The sequence below is a fragment of the Delphinus delphis genome, chromosome 3 (genome assembly GCF_949987515.2).
Source record: "Delphinus delphis chromosome 3, mDelDel1.2, whole genome shotgun sequence".
In the NCBI taxonomy this organism is placed as follows: Eukaryota; Metazoa; Chordata; class Mammalia; order Artiodactyla; family Delphinidae; genus Delphinus; species Delphinus delphis.
In genome coordinates, this window is record NC_082685.1 from 72,642,399 (window position 1) to 72,669,667 (window position 27,269).

The window sequence follows — 27,269 nt, forward strand, 5'->3', positions numbered from 1 at the left end:
TGGTAACCATAAATTTGTTTGCTATGTCTGTGAGTCTGTTTCTGTTTTGTATATAGATTCATTTGTATTATTTTTCACATTCCACATACGAGTGATACCATATAGTAGTTGTCTTTCTCTGTCCGACTTACTTAGTATGATATTCTCTAGGTCCATCCGTAAACATCCGTATTTTTTAATGACTGTAACAGAAGGTTGAATGGAACTTTTCCTGTTGTTCCAAAACCAGTCACCAGAGCCCAGAGCGGGACACGGTTGGGTTGAGGAGTACCATCACACACAAAGGACAGCCTCTGGTGAGCTTTCAGTGGTCAGTGTCAGATGCCTCGTTTTGGAGCCTACAACGATGCAGCCAACCAATCCCACTACTATCAATCTCACAACAGCCTCGGAAGGAGACTGGGAAGGGGTGGAGGCTCCTTCTTCCTTAGAGTCCTTTCCTCTAGGAGGTGTGCAGGGCAGTGTCTGTGGTGAGAGGCTTTGTCCCTTTCAGTGGGTGGGCCCTTGAAGTTGGGGATGCCCATAAGAAAAAGAAGGAATTTTGTTTACTTTTTCCTATTTACTTGGGCAGTGCACATGATCTGTTGCTGAACCTACCCAATCAGGAATAAAAAGAACAGGAGAGAATTGTCATGTCAGGGCCCACATTCCCACCACGTGCCATGGCAAGGGTATGTCCCATATATTGAGCAGACGTTGTAGAAGGGAGCTTGCTGTGAGCTTGTTATCACCCAATTAAAAAGGAGAGGGTTCTCGGGTGACTTCCCTGGTGGCGCAGTGGTTAAGAATCTGCCTGCCAATGCAGGGGGCATGGGTTCGATTGCCTGGTCCGGGAAGATCCCACATGCTGCAGAGCAACTAAGGCCGTGCACCACAACTACGGAGTCTGTGCTCTAGAACTCGCAAGCCACAACTACTGAGTCCACGTGCCCCAACTACTGAAGCCCGCACACCTGGAGCCCATGCTCCGCAACAAAAGAAGCCACCACAATGAGAAGCCTGCGCACCACAATGAAGAGTAGCCCCCGCTCGATGCAACTAGAGAAAGCCTGTGCACAGGAACGAAGACCCAATGCAACCAAAAGAATAAATAAATAAAATAAATTAAAAAATTAAAAAGAAAAAAAAGGAGAGGGCTCTTTAGCAACAGGAGGCGGTGGGGTGCAACACAGGTGGAGGGGACTGTATGGCGGAGAAGGGTGTGAGGTCGGGGCCAGATCTCCTGTCTCAGGTATCAGTGGGAAGACTCTAGAGGACCCTCTGAAGTCCCCACCCACCGTGCCCACCAGAGATTCAGCCTCTGAAGGCTTCCCCAGAGGGCATCAGTGGCCAACCATAGTGAGCTAAAGAAGCAAGACAACTTTCAGGGAGATGCCATGACCTCTGGCAGTAAAGCAAAGAGACAGTTGACTTTTTCTCTCCATACCTCCCCTTTGTCCCCAACACCGGAGCCCAGAAGAGAGAGGGGAATAGGAGCTAAGGTGGTGTGTAAAAAACCAGTCATGCCTCCGTCCCGTACCAAGTCCCTCTCACCCTGAGTCTGATCTGGGTTGGGGAGGAGAATGCTTTGAACCAGAAATAAGACTGAGATTTTAAACTGGTTTGAAGTAAATTTGTTAATAGTCAAACAAAAGCAAAAAGTTAAGGAATCTGGCCAGGGTACCATTAGTAGAGGGGAGAGAGATTTGATGGAGCACGGTTGACATCGTTAATTTTTTTTTTTTGTCTGCACCTCGGCTTGTGGGATCTTAGTTCCCTGATCGGGGGCTGAATCCTTGCCCTTGGCAATGAAAGCCCGGAGTCCTAACCATTAGACCGCCGGGGAATTCCCTGACATGGTTAATTTAAAAAAAAATCAAAACTCTCTTGTTTTTATGCTGTGATGACAACAGACCCCACAGAAAGCTGTTACACCCACATTAATCAACTGTCAGAGTCTGCCGTATTTTTTGACGCTATCAAGATCAGTCTGTAGACCTCTGGATTTATTTTAGTAACAGAAAATGTTTTTTCCACAAGAAATACTTGTGATTTTTAAATTCCTAGACTCCTTAGACTCAGAAGTCATTAAGGAGCCTCATTTTCCTCTCGGTTTAGGATCACTCACCACAAAAGGTGCTATAAGGCCACTGCCACCCACGTCACAGGGTGTCGCAGAGATCACCTCACCCTGAGCTCTCAGAGACTCAGCATAAACGCACTATTATCGCTCCCCTTGACTCTGGCCTCTGCAGTTATCTTTCCAATGTTTTCCATACTCAGTTCTCCTCTTCACTTCATAAAGGTCCTCGCTCACCCCCTTTTCTACTTTCAATCTCTTCGTACCTATTTTTTTTTTTATTCTCCCACCCAGTGGATAGACCCGCTTCCAAGATTATTCAAGTTTCCACATCCATGGTGTCTAGCGCCAAAAATATCATTTGTGTTAAGTGGAGAGACGAACACTCTGAAAAGACAGACTGCCTCTCCTCACATATTAAGAAGGAAAATAAGTGAGATCTCAAACAGAATTAGTGATATCAGCTGGTTTTCTTTGGGTTGCAGTCATTTACTGGCTGATAAAAACAGTCTACTTCAATACTATTAAATATAGAGTGTTTTGTCACATGGAAAAATGAAGTTTTCCGTCTTCATTTAATTATTTTTCCTCCACAAAAAGTAATGCTACTCCTTTCATCTTTCTGCAGATCCTGGTAAAAATTTAAATTTCTCTCTTTTCTCATCACTCCTTTTACAACTTGGTGTCTTAAATTAGAAGATGCACGCTTCGCCAACAACAGTGGGGAAACTTCCCAGACACTTGAAATATTTCCTATCAGCGTGGCTTTCCACAGAGTGGTTGCATGTGAGGAGACTCTGCAGAGGGCTTTTCGCTGTGACCTCTGCTTTCCGGTTTTATGAATCTCTTGCCTCTTACGTTTACTGCTTTTCCACATTGTCTGAATTCCCTGAGTCCTCTCTACCTTCCCGAGCAAGTTCTCACTTCCCAGTTTTCTCTCTGAGATACAGTCTACCTTGCTCACAGTAGGACCTCAGTAAGTACCCGTTGAGTTTGGAATAAAAGAAACAATACCTAATAAGGCTGAAAAAGAGTGTTGTTTTCTTAGAGTTCTTACATACGCATACTTTGAACTGTATAAATCTGGTGCGGTAAAAGTATTTTCTTTAATCATGGCCTTCAGCCGTACGTTGTCAATCACCCTTTCCTACATCTCAGGCAGATGTGGGAACAAATCCATAGATGTTGGGTCATTTTCAATGATGAGAATGGTGTGACTGGTTGGACTCTGGTAATTATGATTTATGTTCATAAATTAAATTCCAGGTCAATTCTAAACTCTGTTTCCAATTCAAAGCTTTTCCTCTCCTCACACTGTCACTCTCCCTCCTTCTCTTCAGCTCTCTTCTCTCTTCGTTTTGTCAGTCAGGGCCTTACATTTTCTAGGTAAAAAAGCCTATCCAGTTTAAAAAAAATTTTTTTTAATTGAAGTATAGCTGATTTACAATGCTGTACTAATCTCTGCTGTACGGCAAAGTGACTCAGTTATACACAGAGACATTTTTAATTTAATATTCTTTCCCATTATGGTTTATCACAGGACATTGACTATTTCCCTATGCTATACAGGGGGGTGGGAGAAGGAAGGACTGGGAGTTTGGGATTAGCAGATGTAAACTATTGTATATAATAAATACCCAGTTTTCACATTCACGTGTGCCCCAAGCTTCTGAGGACTCTCGCAGGGCCTCCCACTATGTGCTGTTAGGATGGCGGCACTGGGTGTGGCTCAGCTTTGTGCAGCTCTGCATTCAGCTGTGGGACGAGAGGCCAACCCCTCTTCCTGTAGGAACCCTGTGCTCTCTAAGCAGCTCTCCTGGATGTACCTCCAAGTGGCCTGGGGCAGGGGGAAGGGCCTCCCCACCTCCTGTGGCTCTGCTCCCCAACCTCTCTACATCACTGCACACAAAGGACATGGTAATATTCCCAGGGTATGTTGGGCTAAAAGGATGAGGCCACCGGAGGCTCTTGGGTGGAGCGGCTGGCCAACTGAGGCCCTGCTGAGCCTGCCCACGGGCAGAGGGGACCAATATCGAGGGCCTCCTGTAATCAGTTCTGGGACTTTTTGAATGCTTTGGGGAAGCTCAGTCCTACTACAAAGAACGGGAGAAGAAAACGACACCACTCTCTCTCCTAAGCCTCCTGCTTGCTACTCTGAGGAATTCTTCTCATTCTTTCTTAAAAATTCGGTCCTGTGTTTCAGACATTTGGGAAGGCGAAGTGTGCTAATGACAGCAGGAAGGGCGCACCCTCCATGTGACGGACTCAGCGATGTCAGTCTGGTAGTGGTTTCCTGCTGTCTTGAGAACATGGGGTACTTCATTGTCCTCAGCATTGGGGTTTTAAGGTAATGCTGCAAGGGCAAGAAGTGTCCCCTTCAACATCCTGTGACACTCCAGGAGAAACCCAGACAGCTACTGATGCCAGTGTTTGTGTGCATTTCTGGAAATACAAACGTATCAGTTTGACTCCTCACGATCCACTATAAGAGGAAAAGCTGATTTAATCCAGACATTCTCCCAGTGAACAAAATTCCCATGTTTTGTTTTATTACTTGATGCACTCATTTCTCTCTCCAGAGCAGCAGGGCCTGTGTACCTGTATGCACCCGAGGTAGCCATGCTGGGAAGCCACATGAACGGCGCTGTTGCCTTCCTGGTCTACTTCATCCAGTGAGATGCCCTGCTCTTGCATGAACTGAAGAAGCCACAGCAGAATCTTTTCCTATTAAACACAAGGACAGGCTGGAATTAATAGACTGTCACGTAGTGAAGTCTAATATAAGGACAGAGGAAAACAGAACTCCAACATGTGAAGCTTAGATATAGCCAAGCTTACCTTACGAGGAGGACATTTCCATTCAGTATGAACTGAAAATTCTTGCATCTCTGACTAAAGTTAATGAAAGAAGAATGCTCTGAGAATTTGAAGAGCAGAAAGTTATCTCAGAAACGCTCTTGTTTTGCTTACTTATTCTACAGGTGGGAAAACTGATTCACAGAAAGTTTGAGTACCTCCTCAGTCACACAGTGAGACAGTCAACGTTGGAACCAGCCCAGTCTTTTGAGTCTAAGGCAATGTTTTTGTTACTTTGTTATATTATCTGGAGGCTTCAAGAATATTATTGTAAAACCTTGGACTATTGAGATACCCAGCTTCTACTTTAAGTTTATCATGCTTCAACCATGCCTTCCTAATCCCATACCGTACAATCAATCAGCTTACAAAAAAGAGGCAACATCTTAAGTTGCTAAGTATAAGATAACCACACTGAAATAAAACTGGGACCCTCTTGATTTTTCTGACCAAATGTTGGTGTTTTTTTTGTTTGTTTGTTTTAACAGATAAATCTTTCTCTTCTTCTATGTTAAAGGAAGGGGACCCAAAGCTTTGAACACAACCTTTCAAAAGCAAAGACACAGAACAGTCAGTGTGTGTTGTCATAATCTGTTTGCATTTTACCCACTGAGTCTTTTGTGGTATTTACATGTTACGTTTGGCCTCAGGAGAAAGCACGGGGATGGGAATTCACTGTTTTAAAATAGAAAAATTAAACATAATGTTAAAAAAATATGAGAGTGGTAAAAACAACAGCATGAAGTTTAGTGGGTGGAATTTGACATTTAAAAAGATGATCATGCGTTTGAAATAGCCTTGAACCTCTCCTTAGCCTTTTAAAGGATTTTCTTTTCCAGTTATTTGCTTGGACTGGTCATGAACTTTTATATTTTTCTGGATTAAATTTGCCTTCACCTTCTGAACATGCCAACTAATCTGCTAAAGGAATGCTGGATAAAAATAGCCAGCTCCTTTCATGTTTCTCCCCTCATGTGGGGAACAGGGCACTGTTTATAAAGGCATCAGTGACATCAGGGAGAGACTGAATATTTGTACCACACCTTTTTTTACACGAGCAAGCAGGGAGTAACCCCTCTAAAGAGCAAGGAGAGAAAATGTAATCAATACCTACAACCGACCAAGAATGCACCCCGGGAAAGCATGGTAAGCGTTAGCTGCAAAAGCAGACAGACCTTGTAGGAAGTGAAACCCTCCACGTCCCTAGAGAATGAGGTGGAGCAAAGCCTGGAGGCTAGGGTTGGGAGGTAGGAGTACGATAAGATAGGCTGATGTGCTTAATCCTCTTCTTCAGAGGCAAACTTGGAGGAAGCTGGGAGTGACATTTGGACCAGAGCAGGTGATGTTTCGAATGCATAAGGTACAACAACTTCCTTTATTTTTCCTAATTAGGTAGGGAAAAAACCGAAATATTTTTATCTGGAGACAGATGATCGAACCATGTGATCTTAACTCCTGAAAAGATCTGGATGAGTGGGTGTACCTCAAGATCAATGACATGACCAACTGGTTAGAAGTCAATGCCTAAGACACAGAAACATCAAGCGGGCAGGTTGCTGGGCCCCTACTGGTGAAAAGGACAGTGCTGCCATCTTCAATGTCATTGTCAAGTTTGTGGTGACCCCCATGATATTAAATGTTAAAAATGCGAAGTGGCAGAGATTTTAGGGAATGATCCAATTCAATTATTTTACAAATCAGAAAACTGAAGAAGACAACTGGATATTCTCTGATACTCTAGCAGCTTCTCTCTTTAGCAAGTAAAGTTCAGAGGAGTTCAAGATACTCAGAAACGTTTTATATGTACCTTCTTGTCAGGCATACTTTCATGTTTTTCAGACTCAATTAAATATTATAGTGGATATGTCTATTCCACATGCATAGAAAATGCCCTTTATTATAATTCAGTGTTTCGAATAACTGAATATAACTGAATAACTTACAGTAATGGAGTTATAGGAAATAGAATACTATTCCTAAGACTAGGAATTTTCCCTTTGTAGAAATCTGGGAAGAATCTAGAGACCTGGACTTTGCAGGGGCTTGATGACCTGGGAGAACAGGGCAAGGTCTGTGTGAGGCAGGAGTTGCCTTGGCCCCTGACTCTCCCAGTCAGGTGCAGTCCATACTGTTATGACAACCTGCCTGCTTTTCTTACGATGTCATGGATAATTCTTTCCTATAATTAAGGCTCTTACCCAATTCAACATGCAAGACTTACATAAAGGAAGAATGTTTATCCTATTGTTCAGAACAAGGCACGTCTTTGCCCAGCCCCTCCAATTCAGTTTTGTGTTCTGCAGTGGACAATTTACTTTAATAAGAAGCTATGCAACTGGCCTGTTCACTGAGAAATCGATGGAAATGACAATCTCCCCTACGATACGGTGCACAGAAGCACTGCTCAAAGGGATGGGCTGGCTGTCCACTTAGGATTTCTGAGAGGGACATGGAGATGGCTAGAATCCCTTGGTTTGGGTAAAAGCATGTTTAGCATCCAGTCTCTGAGAAATGCTTTCTGCTCTGATTCTGGAGAACATTCCAGCAGAGATCCACAGTCCTACAATTTAAACAGTGACTTATTTGACAAATATCTAGTAAGGAGAACAGAACAAATACAGCTATTTTCTCCAACTAAGAAGGCCCTTGTAAATGCATACATGTTATAGATATATATGCAACGATGCCCACCTCTTCTTTTATCTTTTAGACATTCCGCGGGTTCTCTCCTCTGCCCCCCACCAGTGTGTGCGTGGTGTGTATGTGTGTGTATGTGTGTGTGTGTATGTATCAGGAAGATGTTAAAGGAAGAATGTAACTTCAGATCTTCATTTTCCCATAGGCATTGCTTTCAGAGAACATCCAATGCAGTCCCACGGATGGGCTGGCTCTTCTGTATTATTTCTGTTTTACAGAATGCCTCTGCAACTGACGTTCCACCCAATCACCCACGCACCCACCTACCCATTCAACTTACCAATGCAGTCCCACGGATGGGCTGGCTCTTCTGTATTATTTCTGTTTTACAGAATGCCTCTGCAACTGACGTTCCACCCAATCACCCACGCACCCACCTACCCATTCAACTTACATCTAACGACTTGAAACCTACTTCATGTACTTGTTTCCTCCTCTTGAGATTTTCTGCTCTTTTGGTGACCTGTTTTAATGTTGTATTTTGCACGTTCTTAAAGGCAATGCAATTTATTTAAAGCGGCAATTAATGCATGTAATTTATGAGATTTGCTGGACAGTCCAATTAAAAATGTAATTGAAAACTATGCCACCGGTTTATTACTGGTATCAATAAAATGTCTACAGTTTTGTTACAGCCATAAGTTCAAAAGGAAGCAGCTTTGTCTGTGATCATAGGTTATCAACTCTAACGTGCCATCAATTATAAGATTCACTCCAGTTTTTGACACGTTCAAATGTAAAAGGATGGCCAGCAATAATCTCATATTGTCATTTACTGTAAGATAAATGTAGAATCTAGAGATAGTAAAATGTGAAAAAAAAATACATCTAAGAATTGATTAAATAGGTTAAGGCCTAAATAATTCTTTGTCCAATTTCTCTGCTACTTCACTCATAGTGAAATAAATATATTAAATAATATTTATAAAAATAATAAAGTGGAAGGTATCCAATAACCATAATAGCCAACATTTACCTAGTGTCTAATATGTGCTGGCAGTGGGCAGTGCTTCATGTGGCTTTTCTCATTTGGACCTCAGAGTAACCCTGTACAGAAGGTTCTATTATCTCCATTTTAAAGATGAGGAAACTGAGGTCCAGGGAGACCTTTTCTTTTTTTAAAAAATGTAAATGTATGCAAGGGCTAGGATTTAAACTCAGACCCAGGAGCTAATGTTCTCTGTCTTCTGAATATGAATATCCACCATGGCTCATTGCCCCATGACCCCTGACTCCATAAAGGACACACTCCCTTTCCAACCCTTGGGTCACAGAAATCACATTAACTGTCAGTCTGTGGGTTGTGGAGCTCTGTGTTGGTTAAGCTTTTTCAAAGGTCCTTGGAGAACAGATGAATGCTTGTGCCATTCAAAGATTTTTCAGTTTGCTTTCATCTGCAATCATAACCCTTTCAGTGTTGTTTACTTTTTTCTACCCCATGACAATGAAACAATAAAGTCAACAGAATATTTCCCCTTTTTAAAGTAAACCGTGGAAAAACGATAACACAGCCTGTGGGAGGAGCCCCCTCACCAGCATGCCTATTCATGACCATTCGTAGGAACCGCTGAGCTTTTTCTTTTTTGAAAAAGTGCTTTTTGTTTTTTTTTTGATCTGTATCAGGGCAAACATTTAAAATGGAGAATGAACATAGCGTAGGCAAATGTGCTCTTTCTTGGTAAATGCTTAATGCTATGATTCCTGTTGTTTCCGTAGCAAAACTCCTTGACCAAAAGTCACATGAAAGATTCAGAAACAAAATGATAAGTCTGATGTTGAAAGTATCAGAGAGCCCACTGAACCAGTGACCAATGCGAAACAAGCCGGAGCCCCCAAGCACCTGAGGGCAAGAGCTTTGCTGGGATCCTGGACGACACCATCTGAACCTTCATGTTCGAATAAAACCGCCCAAGTTACACAGGCGGTGACTTTGACTTGAGACAATTCTGTCTCAATTGTTTCGCCAGCAAGCATCTCTCTCAAGGGACAGCAAAGCAGGCCCATCCGAGGACGCCCCTGCTCATTCCCTGAGCGTCCCTCATGCCTTCACCTTCATGCTCCCCGTGGCCGGTTCTGCTAGGTACAATCAGGGAATGAAATAGCTGCCCCCTCCGAGACCTGGTGTGTCAAGAGGAAGAAAATCAATTCCTATCACCCAAAGATCTACCACTCCAGAAGACCACTAAAAACTGCTGGCTACCCTGTGGTTCTGGAGCCCTTAAAGGTAATTTTAACCAGTAAAAGGACACAAATTGCGAGTCAAATGGAGCTCATTCTTTAAGAATCTATAGGAGGGGCAGAGGGCAACTAAAATAAACCCAGAGAGGAATTTTCCTCTGTACTGTCCTTTCCAAGGGTATTTACTGAAGAAACAAGACCAGAACACACTCAAGTGCCTGCTTGATGTAGAAAAACCTGCATGTGCTGAATCCATTAGAAAACTGTTCAATAACAGTCTTCCTTGTGAAAATATTAGCCTTGTAATGGTTCCAAGTTCAGCATCTCCACAGGTTATCTGTTACATAAGTGGTCGCGGTGGATGTAGGATGGCTGGGCAGAATTTGCAGTCCTAATGGGCTTCTACGTTTTCTACGTAGTTAGGAATGCTCTCCTGAAGGCACTGCTGGAATGCCTTGCTGTACTTGAGGTCATTAAAAATGCTTATCAGCTTGAAATAACAATCTGAAGACTGATACTAACATGAAGCAAATGTTTGACATGGCTCTTCACATAGGTCACTAATTTCCATATTTTCCTCTAGTCCAGCCAAGCAAACTACACTATCACCCAGCCAGTCCCAGGAATGGCACTTTCTTTTGTTCTGTCCCAATAGCTTCAAAATTATGAGAAGCCTGCTGTGAGAGCTGAAGAGAGAAACTGGCACATATAAGCAACACTGCTCAGGACAAAGAAGGCCGGATGCCCAATTATTGACTTAAAGTCTCAGAACAGCAGTGCAATCCTTTCCTCCTTTTCTTTGGCAAGCTCTTCCAAAAGTGCAGTCAGCCTTTTCACTGATATCTGAAATTCCTCTTTAGGCTTTACATAAGCAAGTGAAATCAGGGGTATGAAACAATTACTCAGACAATTTGAGAAGACATAAAATTTTGTTTTATACTGAGAATGATTTATGAAGACTATTGTCTTAATGATTCTTTTGGTCATTTTCTCCCCTTTGCCAGTCTAAGCAAAAAAAGGGCATCTTAACAAATCTTATTAATTCTTATGTTTGTTTGTAGAGCACCATGACTGGGGCTCATAAATGCAATACACGAAGAAAACGGAGTCATTATTTCAAAGACATTGGCTTTTACAAATTTTAAATGTTCTTCCTGCTCCTTTCTTCATTCCATGAATTTCATACGAGCTGTGTTAAGACACTCCAAATATCACAACGTATTGTGAGATAAAATTGTAAAAAAGGACTTCTGCAGCTGTATCCGTGCCACTGTAAACAAGCTATACAAATTATCTACACAAATGGAGGAAAACCAGAATCTGGTCCCAAAGCCAAAGGACCTGAGTTGAGATCCAGCCTTTGCTCTTACTAGCCATTAGACCACATGCAAGCCACTTAAGATTTCTTTTTTCATTCTCCTCATCTATAGAATGGGGATAAAAACAACAGAATCCAATAAGGTTGTTTTAAGGCATAAGGCAGATAATGTACACAAAATCCAACGGCATGGTGCTTGGTACATATAGGAAACATTACATATATATTAATTGAAGTTACCATGGCACAAAATAAACTATCACCTAACATGACTCCCCCTGAAGAAAGGCTGTGGTAATATTCTAGGAGTCTATTTTTAAAATTTGAGATTGGCATGCTTGAAAAAGCATAATCTCTTGTTGACAATACCACAATTTACTGCCACTGGGAAAGTGTATGAAGCCAAAGGGATAAGGTTATATGCATGAGAAGCAATTTTCTTTGCCACAAACAAATGTGATTAAATCTATTTTAATACAGTGCTGACTTTATTTATATTTTTTTAAGACGGAGATTGGCATTTTGTGGTTCCAATTTTTTTTAAAAAGATAATTTATACTCACCCTTCTCAAAGGGAGTTAGTGATGATTTTTTACTGCATACACTGGACTGTGATCTGTGTACATCAGTTACTCACACTGGGATTTCCTAACGCAGAAACTGGTTGTAACTGAGACTCATTTAGTTAGTGTGATTGCTTATCTTTAATGGACGGAGACTTCCTCGATTAATGCCATACCAAAGATTTTCTTCTTAATTTTGGTTTCAAGAAAATCTATCATTTTTCCTTTTGACAAAAGTTAAGTTTGTTTATTGTAGGAAATTTGGAAAAAAGTGACAAATATAAGAAAGAAAATAAAAGCCACTTATAATTCTACCCTGAGTGATAATTACTATAAAAACAAGTTGTGACATAGTTTTTTCTAGTTTTATTATCTATTTCTCTTTCTCTCTCTCCAAAATTCAAAGTTGGTACCAAATTACAGGAACAGTTTTGTATCATACATTTTAATTCAATATTATATAATGAATATTTTTCTGTAAAATTCCATCATATGGATGTTGCTTCATCATTTATCCAATATCCTATCTGGAATATTTAGGTTGTTTAAAACATTTCTTTCATATAAAAAATACTGCAATGAATATCACTGCTTATAAATCTTTGAATACATTTTTGATGATTTTTTATGTTTGGATTTTGATGGACTAAAAATTTAAAGAGAGACAGATTACATAGCATGCAAATAGAAGATAATTAAAAATTTCTTCATACCTGGCCGAAGCAACCTGCGTAATGAATAAGGCTTGGAAAATCCTTAGAACAACTCAATTCAGCAATGGCTTCTGTTTCACTCACCATCCAGCGTACGCACTCCAATTGACCATTCTAGATTAAAAAGAAAAAAAAAAGAAATTTAAGGTAATTCAGGTTTGAAAAAATACCTCACAGGTGGTAATTTTACCAAGGGAAAAAAAATCACATGAATTTTGGCTTTTATATCTGGCTTAATTCATTTACAATAAATGTATATCACCTATTCTATTTCTGAACAGTAATTTTGACTCTAAATCAACTGCATAATTTTTACTTAATACATTTTCATAATTTCATCAGTTATTTTAAAATCAACTTATTGAGGTATAATTTGCGAACTATGAAATATACTCTTTTTAAAGTACAGTTTCATGAATTTTGACAAATATATTCTCTTGTTAACTACAACTCCAGTCAAGATGTAGAACATTTCCACCGCACACCCACGTTTCTAGTACTCCTTTGCTCTCATACCCCTCCCCTTTGCCCAGGCGACCACTATGATTCCTATCACAGCAGAATAGAGTATGTACTCCTTTGCATCTGGCTTCTTTCACCCAACATAATCCTTCTGAGATTCACCCAAGCTAGTGCTTGGAGATAGTTTATTCCTTTTTATTGCTGAGAAGTATTCCATTGTATAAATATACCACAATTTGTTTATCCATTAACTCTGCTTTTTCTCTTGATAGGTTAGCATGTTAGGAGTCCAAAATAAAGAAAAGGAAAATAATCCCGTTACACTGGCTCAAATGCTACTTTCACTGAAGCCTTCTCTGATTTCCTGCCCACAGTAGCCCTGTTCTCCTGTGCTCGGATCCCACACTGTGCAAACCAGGAAGGCAGTCGTGACATATGTAACCTAGTGATTAAGACCCAGACTTTGGAATGGATTTAAACCCTTAATCCACCACTTAGTTACGAGACTTTGAACAACTTACCTCATCTCTCTGATACTCAATTTTCTCATCTATGAAATAGCAGGGGTTAGTAGCAGCTACCTCATGGAGTTACTGTAAAGGTCAAATGAGGCGATGCATGTCAGCTTACTAAGCACATAATACGTCACCTTACACTGTATTAGAATGCTCTCTTAGATCCTCACAATAACTCCATAAGACAAATGAGACATTCAACTGCATTCCTGATTTGCATGGTGTGGGACCTTAGCACAGGAGAAAAGAACTACTGTGGGCATGAAGTCAGGGAAGCCTATTCTAAAAACAAGACAGGGCGGGTAATCTGCTCATTCTTCATTTACTCCTATTTGGATAATGGAATTTCAAGTAGTCAACTTCCGTCTATTCACCCGCAGAATAGTTCTCTCTGATTGGGGCATCTAGCATGATCAGGTGTGTGCTGAATAGCTTCCAGGTGCCCCATTCAGATCTATCTCCTCCTGTTTCTGCCCTCCTTTCTGCCCAGGGAGGCTGATCTGTATGTGTTGGCTCCCTTGCCCCCTGGCTTCTGACTGGGTTTGGCTAATGGAAAGCAGTAACAGGAGACCAGGAAAAGAGAGTGAGTTTGAGGTCCCCCTTGTTCTCAACTCCCCCTTTATGGAGGTGCCACTAGTCGGCTGAGTCCTGCCACCAGTCAAAGGTCAAAAGTCAGCAGTTCTACTCAACCCTCTCTATCTCAAGGTCCTTCCCCTGCCCTTTCAGGCTCTGGGTTGGTAACTGTGCTCTGGTTGTTACTGACCCCAATATACTGCACTTTCCTTCACAGGCTCCCTACACCCTATCCACCCACCCTCCTTTTGTATATAAAAATTCATTACAGACTTTCCTTAAATTACACAATTTGAGCATGCAGTGTTTCTTAGGAGAATTTAAAAAACCCCACTGACACAACGTGCTTCATTCCCCCTGAATAAAGAAAGGTGTAGGAACCATACTGAGCGTCTATGAGGCAAGACAATTTACATCAATGGATATTTACACAGAACACAAAAATATGAGGCAATAGTTCTGATTTTAGTAATTTGAGTCTTCTCTCTCTTTCTTTCTCTCTCTCTCTTTTTTGGTCAGTCTAACTAAAGGCTTGCTAATTTTTAAAAATCTTTTTATGAGACCAAATTTAGTTTTGCTGATTTTCTCTATTATTTTTCTATTCTCTACTTCATTTATTTTTGCTTGAAAAAATTTTAATTTTCTTCCTTCTGCTTGCTTTGAATTTAGTTTGCTTTATTTTTCTAGTTTCTTGAGGTAGATTAGGCCAATAATTTGAGATCTTCCTCCTCCTCCTCGTCCTCTTCCTTCTTTTTTTAATTTATTTTTTAATTTAATTTTATTATTTTTTTGCAGTATGCGGGCCTCTCACTGCTGTGGCCTCTCCCGTTGTGGAGCACAGGCTCCGGACGCGCAGGCTCAGCGGCCATGGCTCACGGGCCCAGCCGCTCCGCGGCATGCGGGATCCTCCTGGACTGGGGCACGAACCCGTGTCCCCTGCATCGTCAGGCGGACTCTCAACCACTGTGCCACCAGGGAAGCCCCTCCTCCTTCTTTTTTAAACATATGCATTTACAACTATAAATTTCCCTCTAAGCATTGCTTTAGCTGCATGCTTAAATGTTGGTATGTTGCATGTTCATTCATCTCTAAATATCTTACAATTTCTGTTGTAATTTCTCTTTTGATACAATTATTATTTTGAGGTGTAATTCTATATACTTGTGAATATCTTAAATTCCCTTCTGTTATTAATACCTAACTGTATTTCTTTATGGTGGAAGGACATACTTTGTATGATTTTAATCCTTTTAAATTTATTGAGATCTGTCTTATGACCTAACATATGGTCTATCATGGAGACTATTTCATGTGCACTTGAGAAAAATGCATATTCTGCTGCTGTTGGGGAGAATGTTCTGTTAGATGTGTGTTAGGTTTAGTTACTCAAGGAAATGTTTAACCAAATAAAAAGTTGCTAGAGAGGGAAAAGGAAATACTATATCACTACTATGAGTTTGAAAGCAGTATCACTTGCCATTATTAGAAATACCAAGAAAACAAAAAATGTTAGTAGATTCTACTGGGAGATTTTTGCCTGCTGAAGTCCCTGAGCCTTGGGTCACTCACTGTATGTTAAAAAGGAATATCAGTAGGTTATATGTTTTCTCACCAGACCAGCATTTTGTCTTTGGGCTTACTCAGAAATAAAAAGAGAATCAAGGTTATTTCATTCCAAATCCGTTTAGATTCTAAAGTAATTTCTTGTGCTGGCTCCATTTTAGAAAACAGACTGTTCTCACCTTTTAGAAATCTTTCTTTACAATTATTTTGCTTAACTGTTGCCAAAGGGCACTTAATAATGCCTGTTGAACTCCCACAGTATCTAGTGTTGGGTCCCCAGAAAGCACTCAATAAAGTCTGCATGTAGCTGGCAAGAACTTATGATGTTCCATATTTAAGGAGTTTAACAGTGTGGGGAGATGTTCTTAAGCCTTGGTATGACTTCAGAGCCCCTTTTCTAATGTAATCTTTTAATTTGATACCTTGTCTCTGACTCTGCTTCCTGTCAGCCAACACATATTATCTGAGCAACTTCTGCCCATTTGTACCAAGTTTGTTTTCTTTAATGACAGCAGGGTTCTCAGAACTGTGCTTAAGGAGGTGAAATACCACCAGTTAGTTACTAGTGTTCAAAACAGGGTCCTAAAATGGAAGAATGATGACTTCTTAGCACTCCCTCAATTTCATCAATGTCCATCACAATACACTAATGGACTGAGGCAGGACATGTGTCAGGACAGACGGCCAAAGAGGGTGGCATATATTATAAAATATTTGTATTTACTGCTTTTGTAAATTCTAGACTAAACAAAGGAGTAAAAGAATACTTCCAGTTCTCAGATCATTGTCCAGAAGTAAAGTATGAAAAGCCTGAGACCGCAAAACTCTAAGAGCTTTTGAGTCCTGTGGGCTTGATGTATGTTCTTCATTGAAGCAAAAAACATTTTATTGTTTAAGTTTGCATGCTGATTGTATGATGGGGATCCTATGTTGACTGGAGCAGTTTAAGAATGAATTAACACTTAATATGGATACCATAGAAGGAGTTTACCCAGGGTTGGCTTAATGACCACTAAATTTCTTATGTACTTTCCTACTCTGAAGATCCTTACCCTATCAGAACAAGCACTCGGGCATATAAATTAACAAAAACACTTCATCCAACTATGTAGTTAGAATACATTCAAAATGCACCATTAATCAGGAAAACTAATGAGAACTGTATTTTATAAATACTAAAACGGCAAGGTGAATGTCAACAATCACTGGCATTGCAAGAATATTTTAGTCATAACTGACACATGCCCACTGATTACCAAACCCAACTCCTGCCTTCCTGCAGGATTCCGACATGGGACTAGATCCTGAATTCGCCATCCTGCACTTGTATTACTGATAATTTACCTGCCTTATCCACCAGGCTATCAGTTCCTTAAGAAAAGGGACTATGTCTCATTTAAATTTGTTTTGCCAGCAGCTTAACACAGTACCTGGTGGACTCGTACACATTGCTGAACTCCACCATGCTTGACTTTGACTTCACATTTCATTTCTCTTTCTTCTTGATAGCTGCCTGCAGTTCACCTCTTAATCTGACATAGCATCATTTACAACTAAAGGAAAATGATATTCGCTGGGGTCATGGATTTCTTATTTGCTCAAAAAAGCTAATCACTGAGTAACATTAAATAAAACAGAAAACAACTGTTTCATCTTTGCTGAATGATAAATAAATGGAAGACACAAAAATTCAGATTTGCATAAGAGGTATACTGGGGAAGGAAACTGCTTGTTTTTCAAATATAACACGTTCTTCAGAGAATTCACAAGCAGATTTCTTTAACTAGCAAGTTCCCCTAGTAAATTTCAGTATAATTCCATTTATAAAAATTATGATTATTCAGCTTTTAGAAGACGTAACTATTAAGTAAAGTAAAGTACATATGCAGAAGCACAAGATGTATTATATTTCCCTAAACTTCACTTCTGGCTTATTAATAAATGTGACTGAATTCCACATTTATTTACCAAAGATCTTAAAAGTAATTTTAGTTTAATAGTTAACCTTCTAGTGATGTGTTACATTTTACAGAGGCACTCACTGCAGTGCTATAAAAGACCATGTTTTCCTGTACCACAGTTTCTAGGTTTTAACTCTATCCCAGTCGGCATTAATATGTGGAGTTTTTGACAGATAACATACTGTACTCTGCAAGAGCCAAACGCAAACTTGGCACTGATATTCTAAACAACTCCTGATACTGCAGACGTTTAAACTTGAGATGTAAGTAATCCATTAGAAGTCCACTTTATTGTCTGAAATACTTCTGAGTGCTAGCATCCTTTATAATACACCTTTTCCTCATTCGTCTTGCTCATTATACTCACATTAGGAAAAAATGAAACAGTCTCACACAGATCCAGGGGTGGTTAAGAATAACAGAAATTCTCAGAACGGCAACAGATCATTTTCCTTTCTCTTTATTAGCTGATTTGAAGCTTACCCTAAATTGGAATATAGTCTCGAAATCTCAAAGCAGCTAGTGACTGAAATGATTAACCTTTTAAGTACAATAGGTTCATTTGCTGTTTGCTTGGTATATCACTCTTCTCTCCCACCATTCTAACACTGAAACTTACTAGGAATCTTCAAAGACAGAAACCCAACTTTTAGCTGTGGAGGGCCCGGCCCCCAACCAGTCACCTTGATGGCCAGGCCCGCTGGAGTCAACTTCTCCACATTTCGCTCGTTGAGGCAATCTTCTCCCATCAAAGACGTGAGATGCTGCAGACATTCTGCGTGTCCCTGCGCTGCGGCAACGTGTAAGAGATTGTTTCCGCTTTCATCGTGAATTTTGTCTAGATTGTCGGCAGCTAGGTGTGGCTAGACACAGAGTGAGAGGAGAAAACTTAAGTCAATAAATCACAAGGAGATGCTATGGAGGTTTTGCTCTGGGCACTGGGAAGAAGAGATGAGCTTCCAGAAGCTCTGGTGGCAGCCATGGGGCTCTAATAAGTCAGAACTCCTTGCGATTAATTCTAATGATTTTCAATGACATTTTTGTTATACTGCACTTTAGAACATGAATGCTCAAGTGACTTATCTTCACGGGAGACATCTGACAGACAGGAGTCAGCAAGTCTGTAGCGGTTCCAAGCTGGCTTTCTAACAACTGCGATGACACTGAATGGTAACTGGCAGCTTCCCTGTCTGTCTCCTCTACTCCTGCTAAGTTCTGAGGGCCAGGCTGTGTTTTATTCCCTGTTGTAGGTTCGTTAAATGAATGAACTACCTGTCTTAACCATCTGCGTTGCCTTGAACTGTGGAGAGCTGGCTTTGACGGCAAGCTACGTGATGAGTGCCGCAGACAATGCTCCCACGGGTACCTCTAGACACTTTCATCCCTAAACAAACTCCCGGGGCATCTGGAGGCTACCTGGCCTTTGGTTCCTTCACCTCTAGTGAAGTTCAGTCCCCTGAGTATAAACTCGTTGATAAAGACTGGGTAAACGGAGAGGTCTTATCACTTGGGAAACATGAAAACACGGGAAAGACAAAAGAAAGGAATGAACCAAGGAGAAATAGAGAGGAAGAGCCAGGAGAAGTGGAAAAGACATCTTCAGGAGATGAAAAACATATTACCTTACTTTGTAAAACTGTTCAATCATATCATCCTATTATAACACTAAGATGTGTGATAACAGACCAAGCGCATTGTACTTATCTACTCACGGTTCTACCCTAAGTAGAATCACACTGCCAGGATGTGATGATTTTCTTGAATGAGACTTTAATTAACACCACAGTGTCAGCTCAGGCTTACTACTGTTTGATCCAAGTCTGGAAGCCAGGAAAGAACAACGTAGGCAGATGGAATGTGACTGCAGTTTAGTTTTCTCTGAGCCTAAGCAGAACAGACTTCTCTTACATCATATAACTCTGTGTCTAGAGTCATTGGAAAAGCTTCTTCATTCTCCCTAGACATGCAGACCTGGAACTAAAAAAAAACTCCATGTGGGTCAGAGGGCAGTCAAGCTCTAGGGTAAGTTTCTATCTGCAAATGCTTTCAAACATCCTGGTCCAAGTCTTCTGAATAATGATCAGGATAAAACAGAAGACCCTCTGTTCATGTATCTGGCAGGTCCCCCATCAGCAAGGAACTGACATCCCCACAAATAACTGAGTGAGAGCATTGGGAACCATTTGAAAAGCAAAAAAGAAAGACATTAAGATTCATATGAAAGAAAGTGCTGGGCTTTTTTCGTTTTGTTTTGGTTTTAGACTCTGTGTCCTTATTCCAGTTGAATTCAGGCAAAGTTCAAGTGAAATAACACTCCCCTCTATAGCCAATTGTTTTTCCTTGTGCTAACCACCTAACTTATAATTTTAAAACTCAAAAGTCACAGCTCCCAACCAAAGCCACAAGTAGAGATGGAACAAAACTTAGAACAAAACCATCATCGTTCTGTAACTAATGAATGGAGCTGATAAAACTGGAGTCTCTAGATTGCTACTGTGTATACGGAATTAATCCATACTTACCAGGAGAGATATTTGCCCTTCTTTAACGATGTTCAGGATGCTTTTTACTTTTTTCAGGTACTCACTCCTTTCTTCTGGGCCTTGGGAGCTGGTCCAGTTCATGCCACCGACCTGCTCCTCTAGTTTGGGGTCTGGTGCTGAGGACTGCAGATGGAAGGCCCTGAGCTGGCAGTCTGGCATGGCCTTGTCAACTTTCCGACCATGAGGCTCACTAAAGGTCTTATTTGGGAAGTCCTTACTCTGGTTTTCAGGCTCATATGCAGAGCCACATTTAACCAGAGGAGGAGAACTCTCGGATTCTTCAGTGGAGAGCTTCTGCTGGTCACGGACGACAGAGGATGTTTTTCTCAAGTGAGGGCTTTTCACAGGAGAGAGAACACAAAATGGTGTCATGTTGGACAGTGAGTTCTCAGCATTTCCTGTAGAACAGGCTTTGCTAGAAAGGCCGTTGATGCTTGTGCATAAACCCAAAATTCTTTTTTCTGAAGTCACCTTGGCAAAAGAGGCAAGCTGTTGACTGGACTTAATGTAAGGCACATCCAGAATCTCATCCATGTCGAGGTCATAATGCTCCAGTTCGCCCAGCAAGGGGCTGGGCTCCGTGCTCTTACTTGGAGGGCTGCTCTCTCCATCTCTGGGGCTGAGCTCCTCAGGTTGGGGGCCTGGGTCAGAATCACCCCCTTTCTGGTACTCTGCCTTCTGGTTCTTTTGGTCATCACTTTCATTGTTCTCCAGAGTCTCTGGCTGATGTTTCAGTGGGGACACTCGCTTCACTGGGCGGAACTTACTGTATACGTCGGCGATTCCCGTGGGCTTCTGTGTGTTTGTAATAAGAGTTGAGACACTGCAATTCCAGCTAGAGCTAGAAACTGTTTTAAGATAAATGAAAAGAGGGAACTATTAAAAACTCTTTTAAAATAAATTAAAATAGGGGGCTATCTGAAACACTGAAAATAGCGTGTCCATGCAGGCAGACATGGTCCACTCAAGTAATGCTCAAAGGAAGCCCGGGACAAATTAAGGACGAAGCTCAAAGGGGACGAATTAAGAGAGAACGCATATCATAAAACAAACGGTTCATACTTACCATTGAAAAGCAGTCAGTGATAAAAGAAAGTTATGACATATTGGCTCAAAATTATTCAAGTAGTAATAATAGTGAAGGCAGACAGCTAAAGAAAACAAACCCAGACAGACACTCAGGTTTATTCCCTGGGCGGTGGCACCTCCTTGATAGTATTTTGATACTTGCCATCACCCTGAAAAAGAGAATTGGAGGACAGGATCCTTTGTGTTAAACGAACTTCCAAACTAATCCAGGGAGAGAAGGGATGTACGCGCATATGTGCACACGTGCACGGGTATACTCTGAAAGCTTATGACGACGTCTCAGAGAAAGAAGGGATGAATGGCTTAATACTGGGCAAACTTAAACTCATACCTATTGGGTGATTCCCTAGGTGATTTGTTAGGTGGATTAGGGAAAGAACAGGAAGGAATGAAGTGGTCAGGACTGACTGGACCATGGGACATAAGCCATGGTTGAGTTCATCCCACCACAGGCTGAGTATTCCAGTCAACCATCACTCACGGGCATTTGACAGTACCTTCTGGCATGTGACACAGCAACATAACGCACCAGCTTCACACGGGAACGTGCTCTTTAAGAGTCACTGCTGCCCTTGGTCATTTGGAAAGAGGAGAAGGAAGGTGCAAAGGGAGGGTGAAGTAGGCAGACTATTTGTTTTTCTTCTCATTTCTTGCAAAGTTTAGATGAAGACTGTATAGTCTGCGTCCGAGTGCCTGGCTGAGACGGAGTGTAACGGGAGGTGAAAGGTAAGCACCACCTCCTCCTGCAGTGCGGCGGCCTCACGTGACCGGCTGCCCCTTCCTCCCTCAGCCTCGATGACACCACCTCCTCTCTGGGACACTCCCTTGACTGCGAAGATGACCCCGCACTCTTGGTAGCTTGCAGCCCACCAGTTTACAGATTCCTACTCCCTTCCCACTGAGGTTACACCATCCCCCATCAAAGGGGTGAGGTTTCAGGACATGCCCTCTAACTAGGCATCTCCCATCGCTCTCTCCTCTTCTGCAACAACAGCAGGTGGGAAGTATTTAACCCCAAAGCATGTGTTTGTGTCTGTTCTTTGCTATGGAGCACAACCAAAAAGTAAAGGAGCTAAGACGAGGGTGTACTCAGGTCTGCAACTTCTGCAACAGTCCCTGGCTACCATTGATTCTTGGGGTGAAAGCAGGATATAAATTATGAAACGTTCCCCAAATTTAGACCCTTGGTCATTCTTCATCCTACTGCTATGTGTTCCAAAAGGATTCATATAAGTTCTGGAACCAAAATAAGGAGGTGAGAGTGAGTGTTCTAAGCCTAAATGCTATGTACCTATTTATTGGTGGGTGAGTTCTTTACTCCAAATGGCCCACAATTTTGCTTGTGGTTTCAGAGGGTCTGCACGAAGCGGTCCTTCTCTGAGGACTTTTGGGAATCTAAGAGAATACTGTGAGCTGTGGAGGGAGGCCTGGATTCTGTCCAGTAAGAAACAGGTATTAACAGAGAATGTTCCAGAAGGGAAGGAAGGTGTCTAGATGCTCTTAAGCTGCTGCTTCTCTTGCCTTCTGCTGGCTCTGGTTCTCAGTTGTATACAGTACTTGGCACAGAGCAGACAATTAACAAGTGCTAGTATTTGAATTTGAATCTCACTTTGTCCAACGCATTACATTTCTTTTTAAATGCCCAAAGAGTATCCTTCTCAGGGATTTACGGCTTAATTTCACAGGGGACAAAAGTCCTGTTAATAAACTCAGAGGAGTGGTAATCACCAATGAGAGCTAGATTTTCTAGTTATTTATGAAAGGTAAATAGGCAAAGGCAAAGACTAATTCCTGTTGTTCCATTATAAATTTAAAAGTCTTTCTATCCTTTATATGTCCCTTTCTCCCTCAAAATGTAAAGCTAAAAAACATTAAGGCCTGCCAGAAATTTCTGCCAAGTCTTTCTCTCTTCCTTTCAAGAATATATGGTTACTTACTTATTTAAACCAACAGAAAAATAGTGGACACAGAGTTTATAAATGTAAATATGCCTTAAATTTTATCCATCAATTTTCTGAAAACCTTAAAATAGAGTAGGAAAAAAATATATATATTTCTTAACATTTCTGAGATACATATATATTATTAGGGATAGTATTTGCTGGTATTTTCCAATTACCTTCATTTTTTGGAAACTTCTTGATAATGTGCATCTCAGAATGCAATAAAAATTTTTAAAGCCACATAACTTAGTGGGCCAATACAACGAGAGCATTGTATCAATATATTTATGTATCGTATAAGGTCGTGGGTTCAAAGGGCTACTCTTTTATGTTGGCTTTATTTACATGTGAAATTTTTTCCAAGTGATACAGGGAAATGGATACCATATGTTTCCCAGCTGTTTTGTTCTGACAGGAGCCATTAAGAATGCTCTATGGAAATGAATTCTGTCTGAGTCTTATGAAAACACTTCTTTCCACAGAAGAGCCTAGAAACTGAAGAAGGGGCATCAACATTAGGCTGGTTGTCCTCCTATTCAAACCCATCACTCTTTTTTAGGCTGAGAGGGAAATCTGTGCTTTCCAGTCTGTGTCCTGACTACCTGGAAAAAAATCCCAGTTATGAAAAGTGGATTAGATAACAGTTTTTTGTGAGAATGCTCTAATTTATTACTATATCATATACCTGTCTGAGGAGAAGGACAATTATATATATATATATATATATATATATATATATATATATATATATATATATATATATAAAAGATAAAACGCAATTAGTTTATTTCTCCTAAGCTGGGAAAATGGGTATTTTAAGTACAACACAAGTAAAAGGGTCCTTAATGACAGGCAAGATTTTCACTTCCGATTCTGTAAGTCTACCAAAAATTCCACTTATACTGTTGTTCTACCCCGACCCCATGAAACACTTCTTATAATGCATGGAAACAAAGATCAGACTAACTAGGGCTTATAGGAAGATTTTGAGGCTCAAGTTGTTTCCTGGAAATCATGAATAAATACTTCACATGTTAAACTTTAAATCCCAGAAAATTTTATCGATTATTTTATGAGATCTTGACAAGCTCTGTGAGAAGAGTCTGTGTCTAATTTACCTCTCTATCCGTCAAAGCACCCAGCAAATTGCTTTACATGAGTAGGTTCTCAGTGACTTTTTTGGGTGAGTGGATTCATTTTTAACATCTTATGAACATAAACATGCCCAATATACCTTAAACCTGTCTACCTGATTATGGCACAAAGTTTCTAAAATGGTCAGTAGGTAAATGGCAATGCATTCGAGGCTGATTTGTAGACCACAGTTCCCTCTTCCAATCTAACTGGCATTTGGAATGTCTCTGATCTCCAGCAGGGTATTTCCAGTTGCCTGCTGACCATCCACAGGTCACCATTTATTCAACAAGCATTTAATGTGAGCCTGGGATGTGTACGTTATGTGTAACAGGTAGCATGCTCTGATCCAGGGGTCTTATCACCCCTACCCTCACCTGCTTCTTGCCTTCCCCCTCCTCATCCAAAACACACACACACACACATATGCGCACACACACACACGCATATGCACACACACGCTCTACTCTGTCTTCCTTAAATGTATTCCTCATATACCTGGCCTGAATCACATGACCATGTATGCAGCCTCCCAAGCAATCCATCTCCAAGGCATCCCTGCCCCTCATCCCTTAGGTACCAACTCCTATGTAGCCTGATCCTAAATCCTTCTTTAATCTGGTCCCTCTATTCATCTTATTATACTGACTAGACCCTTCCACAGTCCCTGCAGGGTTTCTTTTCTTCTTTGGTTTCCCTTTTGATCCTGAGTCATCCCCTCTTCAGATAAGTCTGATTTTGTCACTTCTTAGTTCAAAACCTTGAAGAGGCCTTGTACTGCCTAAAACAATATTTCCCCCTATGTGGGACACATACCCCTGCAGTATCTAAGGTGGTGCACAGGAACCATAAATCCCCCTGACTCAGAGAGTAAGCAAGCTATATACCTTTCAACTCTTTCTTCCTCTTAATTAATTTAAGGACTCTCAGTTTGGTGCTACAGTGACTTTAACTACTCTCCCAAACTTACAAACTCCCTTCAGAATAATGAAACTGTGGGCCTTTAGCTCAGAGACTTTCATAAGCAAAGAGTTAGCAGAAATGCTTTATTTTCATCACATTCATTTTAACGATGTCCTTGAATTTACTGCAAGTGACATTGATTTTTTACTTACAACACTGACATAAAGTTTCTTCCAAAAACAAATATGCTTAAAAGTAAATGGTTTTAGAAAAATAAGTTAAAAATAATAGTACAAGTGGTTTACAGGGTCAAACAAAAATAAGAGAGGTTGTGGAAATAATACTTAAACAACTAAGCTTTGGGAAACCCTGACTTTCAGGATAGTAGCTAAACTCTTTATCATGGTAGCTATCAGCTCTTTTATTTATTTTCTAATTTATCTTCTCATCTCAGCACCACCATTCCCACGTCACTAATTTTTCTCTGCATTTCCATCGCTAAACTCACCCGCTTCTGGATACCCCAGGTCCTTCCTTCTCTTCTCCTGCCTTTGGGCAAGTTCGCCCTCTCCTACGACACCTTTGCTGCCTTCTCTGCCTGAGATGGAAGCTCATCTGCCAGGATTCCCCTCAGGTGTTCCTCCTTGGTGCATATCCTCTGACTTTCCCAGGGAATCGTTGTCCTTTGCTTCTCAGTATCCTGAGATACATCTGCCCATACCTAGAGTCACGCATTTATAAAGTTCTGTTTCAACAATTCACTCATGCATCTGTCTCACCTTCTCTCTTGAGAGTCCCTCAAGGGCAAAGATGGCTCGTGAACCTCCTTGTGTTTATAACCAGCCCTCTGTCTAGCACAGCATCTCACAGATATTGGGGCTCAAGGGCTAAACCTTTTAAAGAATAAATGAATGAAGGGGGAGGGAGGGAGCAAGAGGGGGGAAGAAGGAACAAAGGAATATGCTAGACCAAAGAGGCAATGTATACTAAATACATATGAGTCTTGTCACAATGAGTCACTCTCGCCACATTTTGGACACACTGAGTGTGTTGAATATTTCAAAGACAGTCTTGGTAAAGCTATTGAAGATGTGCTGCATATTAAAGTATTTTCATGTATTTCCTAAGTTCTAAGCCAAAACTTCTTCATCTGTAAAATAAAGGGGTTAGACACATGATTGCTAAGACCTGACCCACCTCTAAATTTCTATGACTGTATGGAATGTCTACAAATAACAGGGCTCTTTATTCTGAATGACTCACTATGAAACACTATAATTCTTCTGGATCCATGTATTTCAACAGATCCTCACAAATTTATAATTATGAGGCTAAGCTGATTGCTGACACAGAACAACTCTTTGGCTCTTGGGACTGATACATTAGTATTTTCTTAGGAAGATAATGTACAGTTTGCTATTGCAACGGTGGATCCAATTTTCAAGACCGAATGTCAGTGCTGGCTCCCAAAATGCCTATTTTACTTCTAAATATGGAGTTTTGTGTCCATATTAGAAAATTAGCTTTAGACATCAAGAAGAGGAAGAAAAGGATGTGTCTTTAGGATAAAATACTGTTTTCCTACTATTTATTGTTAGAAGTGAAAGGAATACTATTTTCCTTGGGAAACAAAATGGTCAGCTTTAGCTGTAATTGCCTTAAAATGTACACAACAATGAACTTCACATCTACAGCTGCTGGAAACCCAGGCACCTTCAAGGACATGACTTCTAAGTTCTCCAGGATTCCATTTCCTTCCATTTTTATACCTAAGAGAGGGACGTTGTGAAAGATTAGGAGGGTCAATGCTAGAGTCAAGAGTTTCCTTAATCCGATGTAAATGAAATCCATCGTGGGCTTACTCATCACAAACACTTCAGGTTCTAAGGCGTGGTGACAGGTATACTTATCTCATGACAACAAGAAGACGGGTATGGAGCCTGAGTGAAGACTACTTGCTGGGTGCTCTTCTGTACCACCCTTGGAGACTAGATTGGAACCTGATCCAAGAAAGGGTTGGGTTAACTCTGAATCTGGGGTACTGTGTCAGGCCATGATGTTGGGAAGAGCCAGTGGGTGTGAGAAATGTTCCCATGGAGTTGTTTGCTCATCCCTTTCATTGGTGTCACAGACCCTTTATTGACGGTGTTGTGAGGCTGAAGGGCAAGTACAGAGGACTTTCTTATAAAAATATCAACC

At 40.9% G+C, this 27,269-nt stretch overlaps 1 protein-coding gene across 1 annotated transcript in view; it reads right to left on the minus strand.

The window, feature by feature from the left end:
* SNCAIP (synuclein alpha interacting protein) overlaps nt 1-27,269 on the minus strand; it is a 149,339-nt gene that overhangs the window by 19,528 nt on the left and 102,542 nt on the right. The window contains exons 4-7 of the mRNA XM_060006967.1: nt 19,981-20,849; nt 18,142-18,321; nt 12,385-12,498; nt 4,658-4,783 (exon numbers count right to left, since the gene is read on the minus strand). Coding sequence (XP_059862950.1) covers nt 4,658-4,783; nt 12,385-12,498; nt 18,142-18,321; nt 19,981-20,849 — 1,289 coding nt within the window. The remainder of the gene's footprint in view (nt 1-4,657; nt 4,784-12,384; nt 12,499-18,141; nt 18,322-19,980; nt 20,850-27,269) is intronic.